At 36.6% G+C, this 6,232-nt stretch overlaps 1 protein-coding gene across 1 annotated transcript; it reads right to left on the reverse strand.

The window, feature by feature from the left end:
• LOC118036019 (potassium transporter 10) lies at nt 1-6,232 on the reverse strand. Its single transcript, XM_035041709.2, has 9 exons — nt 5,811-6,232; nt 5,349-5,556; nt 4,824-5,049; nt 3,758-4,003; nt 2,911-2,961; nt 2,539-2,799; nt 2,260-2,427; nt 1,316-1,570; nt 1-1,215 (listed from the first exon to the last, which is right to left on the reverse strand). Exons 2-9 carry the CDS (start codon nt 5,472-5,474, stop codon nt 173-175), a joined length of 2,376 nt encoding a protein of 791 aa, XP_034897600.1. The 5' UTR covers nt 5,475-5,556; nt 5,811-6,232; the 3' UTR covers nt 1-172.

Below are 6,232 nucleotides of genomic sequence, written 5' to 3' on the forward strand. Positions count from 1 at the left end.
TTATGGAATCATGGAAGCTAGTGTCAACGCCTGTTAAAGTTGCGAGACACCTTCAATTGGCTCCCGTCCAATGAAAGAACAAATTCGGGTTCAAAATTTATGCTCCAAGAAAACAATTCCAGTTGAAGATAGCAAACATGAATCACACTTCTTTTACTACCCTACAAAATGGCTATACATGAATGACTTGTCCTACATTTAAGAGACTTTCATGAGGAACATTGAGAGCTGCACTGTTCTTTCTGCATATCTTCCTAAGAAAAGCATATATATGATCGATTGCTATTTTCTTAAAGAACTTTGAATCCCTGCGTGCCAGAATCTCTGTATTCCCCAGGATGTGCACAACACCGGCATCTCTACAGACACCCAAAAATTCTAACTCATTTACCTCAGCTGGGTTGCTTAGAAGACCAGAAGATTCGATGGCAGTGTTATTATGCATATGGTCATTAAGAGACACGATTGAATCTCCTGATGAAATCGTTCCATCCATGTTCAATGGCAGTGTGTTGCTGGGGTGATTCAGAGGAACATCATTCGGCTGCTCAGTTTCCTGGTCACATATACTGTAGTCGTCCGAGTCTGAACACCCGTCCATCATGGACTCAAGCCGGACAAATGTGTGGAGAACTTCAAAGAGTTTCTTCTCAAAACTTTCATCTCTTTTATGGAGGTCTTTATACCCATATCTTACAACACAACGGAACATACGGAAATTAATGGGTCCTATTCGCCTCACAAGGAATCTCTCTCCTTCAGGAACTGTGTGGACAGGAAGGAACTTCACACAGACAAATACAACTACTGAATGGATGGCGGGTAGGTTTGTGATGAAATGGGAAAAAATGTGTGGCACTCCTCTTGCTAGTTCAGTGTATACAAGTCCGATTCCAGGGACACGAACTAGTCCTAAACTGGGACCAAGCCCAAGAATCCATGCCAATGAAACCTTACTGTGCACCTCAAACTCATAACGTTTCTTGGTACCATAATGCCACACATACATGATGATAAAAAATGCTAAGGCGATCACAAGAGGAACCCAACCACCTTGATTGACCTTACAGAGCACAGAAGAAAAGTAAGTAATCTCCACTACCAGTGATAAACCCGTGAATATCAGGACAAGAATCCAATGGCAACGCCATATTAATAGCATGACTAGAATCATTAGCAATGTGGTCACCAGCATGACTATGACGACTGCAGTCCCTGTTATGACATGAAATAATATACAGAGTTTATCAAATTTTTAACCAAAGATATAAAAGATCTGATTAACTTCATAACATTTAACAAAGCATGAACATACCAGAAGCATTTCCAATTTGGCTTTGATTCTTAAAACCAGCTGTCACACTAACACAGAGAATCATAAGGATCCAATTAATGTCTGGAATATATATGTGGTTTAGAAACCTTTTTGATGTATGTACAATTTTAACCCTTGGAAAACAATCAAGTGCAAGGGCCTGCTTGATTAATGAAAAAGTTGCACATATGGTGGCTTGGCTTGCAACAACAGCAGCTGCAGTTGCAACTAGAAGTACTGGCCAATAAATGCTATCTGCAGAATGATAAATGTTACCAGATTTAAATTATAAAAATTCCATCAATCATATTTGACAAAATTCTGTAGATTTTCACGAAAAAAAAAATCTATGTAAAAACAGAACAGGAAAAGATGTTTTTGGATTAATAACTAAACCATACTATCAGAGACTGCTTTCTTGGGTTTTTGTTACACAAAGTGCTGGGCCCATTCATTTATTCAATTTGTCAATTACTAAAGAGGAAATTATTAAAATACATAGTAAACATGTTGAAGTAATTCAGTTAATAAACAGAACCAGCTCCATTAAACCTCTTCAAAAATTTATAGAATTACTTCTCTCAGAGTTTTGGAGAAGATGTACCTATCATTAGTGAGTGATTTGCTGTTTGTCATTAACGCATGTACTCTTCTTGGAGGTAATAATTGTTAGTGTTTATAAGAGAGATTCTTGTATAAGCTCGCAATTTTCCAACAGATTTAGGTGTAAATATTTTCACAGCAATGGATTTAATTGTTCTCTGTTCCCAGTGCTTTCTATCCATGTAAGCACCATTTGCCGACAGTTTTTTCTGACTTTTGATGACAAAAATCATGTTTACATATTATTTGATGGTCCTAATTTTCTTTCTCATTTCCATGCCATTCCAGTCACAATAGTCAGGCACCCTAGGAAAACAGAAATGGAGGAAGTCATTGTAAACCTGGAATAGAGCTGTAAAATGCATCAGCTACATGACTTGTGTTCTTCATGAGGTAGGCAGCTTGTCCAGAATAGGCAAAAAGTAGGCAGGGAAAAACAACTGTTGTGAAAGCAATCTGTATAGACGGTACAGGAAAATGAGATAGGTCGGCAAAGAGGGCCTCGGTTCCTGTAATATTTCAGGACAAGTCACCAGTTTATTGTACACAAATTTGATGAATGTCAAATGGGTTAAAAAGTATGAAAGCAAAAATAAATCAAATGAAAACTCAGAGTTCACCTGTTATGCTAAGCATGATACCTCCGAGGGACAGCCAACTGTCTCTCCCTCCCCTTCTGAAATAACGATATATGTACACCGGTGAAATGGCTTTCAGAACACCCGTATCATATTTCCAAATGTTGAATAAGCCAATTCCTCCAATCAAGAGAAACCAAAGGAGCACAATTGGTGCAAAGAGCCAACTAACCCTATCCAAGCCATGGTGTTGCATGCTGAACAAGCCTACTAATATGACAACAGCAACAAGCACGACTACATCTGATGCACAGAGAAATAGTAACTGATTGATACTTTAAAACATAATATTAGTGGACAAATGTTAAAGTTGATGTAAATGCAGGAAATTGTTCAATTTCAGTAGGAAGATACCACTACTCATCTTGGGGTGGTCTAACTTGATTCCTTGAACAGCAGACAGCACTGCCACATGTAGCAAAGAAAGAAAGATACATGTATTAGCCACATAATTGTCGTTGATTTATCACAGTTGGAATGAAGTTTTCCATATGTGGACTTATATGCATAAGCACTAAAAGACAGCAACGTTTCAATTAGTCCAGAACATAAACCAGGGTATTTGAGCATATGCACTCTTCATCACTCCATTGGTTTTTAGCATGGCACTCCTATTATGTTTTGCAACCAGACATGATGCAAATAAATTTATCACAGTTTGAAATGTGTTCTTACAAATGAAAATTTTGCATCATTTAGTTATTTTAATTAAAGCAAAGGACTTCTAATCCACCTTTATTTTAAACCTTTGACGCACATACATAAGCACCTGCATTATGTTTGCCTTGGATGACTTTGATGGATGGTTAAGTAATTTTGTCACATTTGATGGTACTTTGAGTTTTATATATTTTCAAAGGTGGTGAAATCTGAAACTATATGACAATTTGTTTGTGCTCTGCTGAGTTATTTAAACAAACATGACTACGTATCTCTGCAAATACTAAAGAAGTTAATTTACTCTAACCACTGACCAAAATCCATATGTTAAACTATCGGTGAAAAATTGTTATCAGAGACAATGAATTTTTCTTCTCTCATCCAGGAACCATCCCACACCCTGCAATTCATTGCTTGTATTTTCATGGCATATACATGTGTTTGATTATAGATACACTGTGCTTATCTATCACAATTCCATGAAACAAACATCTCTGGTAAAAAGATAGGAGGACAGATAGTGGTTCTAAGGGAAGGAAACCTGATATAGCTGGTGTAAGAATCCCATCACCAATTACCATGGAAGAGCCAACAAGAACAAGAACAAGAAGCGCATTCTTCCTGAAGGGATGTTCCTCCAACCATCTCTTGGTCTTTCCAGCAAAAGATTTGTCATTGAATGTAGAACGACTATAAGTAGTTAGCTGCTCATCTGTATGATCTTGATTAGGGATAGTCTTCACTTTTGCATGTCGACATAGTAGCGAATAAAGAGCAAATGTCCCACCTGCATGATGAACGGGATAAGTTCCAAGAAACTTACTAGTTCTTTACTGGCTTCAGATACAAATACATTCCTCACTAAAAGAAGGATACTGCTGCATTATGCTTCACTTTTTAGGCAGGAAGTGAAATCGTTGAATACATGGTAATATCAGAGAAAATAGAAAGTTACAGAAAATCAGTCCAACCAGTCTGGAAAATTGGACCTTTTGTCAGATCACAGCAAGATGTATGAAGATACGTAACTTTCCTTTACATTAAGATTTTTAAAAGTCATCTAATATTCTATACATTTTATTTACATAACCAGAAAAAAAAATGTGAGAACATCATTGCCTTCAAGATGGCTGGTTGGATATTATTCTTTTCTTTTTTGTGCATACATACAAGCGGAAGTCTAAAGCACCCTGTATTGATTAATCATGCGCATTTGGTTTTATATTGCATGTTGACATGTTTGAGCATGTTAAGTTTCACATCTTTGACTGTGTCCCTCCACTTTCTTTCTTCCTCAAACTAAGGTTTCCTTGAACTGTCTGGGGTTAGAGTTACCATGAAGGCAATTGCCACCAATTTCTAAAATGGTGGTAAAAGATCAACACTCCTCCAGCTAAATAAAGAGATGTACCAAATAAAAGTACTTTTGTTTTTATTAATGATCGTTTCCACTATATACACAAGCCGGGACCATAACAATATTCATAGTTCCAAAAATATCCTGTCATTGCATACTAAACTAAAGTCAACATTGTAATGTAAGCAAATTTTTTCATCTCTTTTTACTGCTATAATTGAATTTCAATAAAAACAAGTTAATGATTTACCTTGGCCATTGTCATTTGCTCTACAAACAATGAAAACATACTTCAGGAGCGGGATAAGAGTAAGGGAATATATGATCAATGATAGAGCTCCAATTAAATCCTCTGGATCTTCAATTCCATCTGGGAATGTATTGTAGAAGACATACAAAGGAGACGTGCCTAAATCTCCATAGACCACTCCAAGGCTTTGGAAAGCAAGCTGCATAAGCAGTAATCGAGAGAATTTCTGAAAGAAATAAAGCAGAATTAGCACAAAGAATAAAAGCAGGGTGGGTGCAAATCAACCACATTGTCAGTCTTCTTATTTTCATAGTGCAGGCTGGCCTGCCTGTATAGCATGCCATCGACTCCAATGCAAACTTTAATTCAACAACATGTATAATATCATTCCTACAGTTTCATCTGTTGTTATTACATTAATAATAAACAAGCTAATTCGGTAAACTGTTTTTTTTTAATATATTGTTGGCTTTTGAAACAGTTCGCTTGGCAAGGTATTGAAAAGAACAAACGGTGACATTATACCTTATCCTCATACTTGTTCCTAAGCTTCTCAGCTTCTGCGTCCATGGGTTGATCAAGCTTCTGATCCAAAACCCAGATTCTACTTTTATAATCAATTTCTTCATTACTCTTTCCTCCAGTAGCCATTCGCAGCAGAAATTAAACGGTCCTTACACTTACACCAACCCCCAAGTCCAATACTGTCACTGTCTGTTCCTCATGCTTATACCTGAGCCAATCACAACTCAAAATCCGCAAATCAGACAAGAATGAATTCAACATGAAGAAAATGATACAAGGACCCAAAATTCTTATTTCCTCAACTACAAGATACAATGCATAAACCAAATCCAAGATGCAGTTGCTTCTTCAGTTCAAATAAACCAATGAAATCCCAATTGATATATAAACAAAAGAGCAATCACATATCTATAGAGTAAACAAAATGGGCCCATTTCAGCAAATAAAGCAAGATATTCAAACCTTGAAAACAGATAACTAGAACCGAGTTCACTAAATTCAGTTTTTCTTCAGAGCCAAAGTTCAAATCTTTAATTAATTCAGTGCCAACAAGGTGAAGATACTAAAAATTCAACAAAAATCCAAAAACCCATGAAGCAAAAGGAGGAAATGAAGACAACTCAACCCTAGTTTTCGCAAGGGAAGGAAGAAAAATTTCAGTGTCTAGTTTTGTTGGTGCTCCAGTGCAAAAAACGTTGTAGGTGTAATGTATTTTATAAAGGTTCCTGTAACTTCAGCAAAGGCTTTGCACAACATCCCATCAGGCCTTTTTGTATTTTGCTAGAGAAGCATCAGCATTTTTTTGTTATTAATATAGATGTCGGAACAGCTTCCACATACTTCTTTATCAACAGCATATAATATTTACACAAATCTGTAACATC

This window comes from Populus alba, chromosome 1 (genome assembly GCF_005239225.2).
Source record: "Populus alba chromosome 1, ASM523922v2, whole genome shotgun sequence".
Classification (NCBI taxonomy): Eukaryota; Viridiplantae; Streptophyta; class Magnoliopsida; order Malpighiales; family Salicaceae; genus Populus; species Populus alba.

Coding starts and splice junctions, on each gene's coding strand:
- LOC118036019 (XM_035041709.2), bottom strand. CDS start 5,474: ATGGCTACTGGAGGAAAGAGTAATGAAGAAATTGATTATAAAAGTAGA. Junction 5,050..5,348: donor GGAACAAGTATGAGGATAAG/GTATAATGTCAC, acceptor TATTTCTTTCAG/AAATTCTCTCGATTACTGCT. Junction 1,571..2,259: donor ATTTTACAGCTCTATTCCAG/GTTTACAATGAC, acceptor ATCATTCTGCAG/ATAGCATTTATTGGCCAGTA.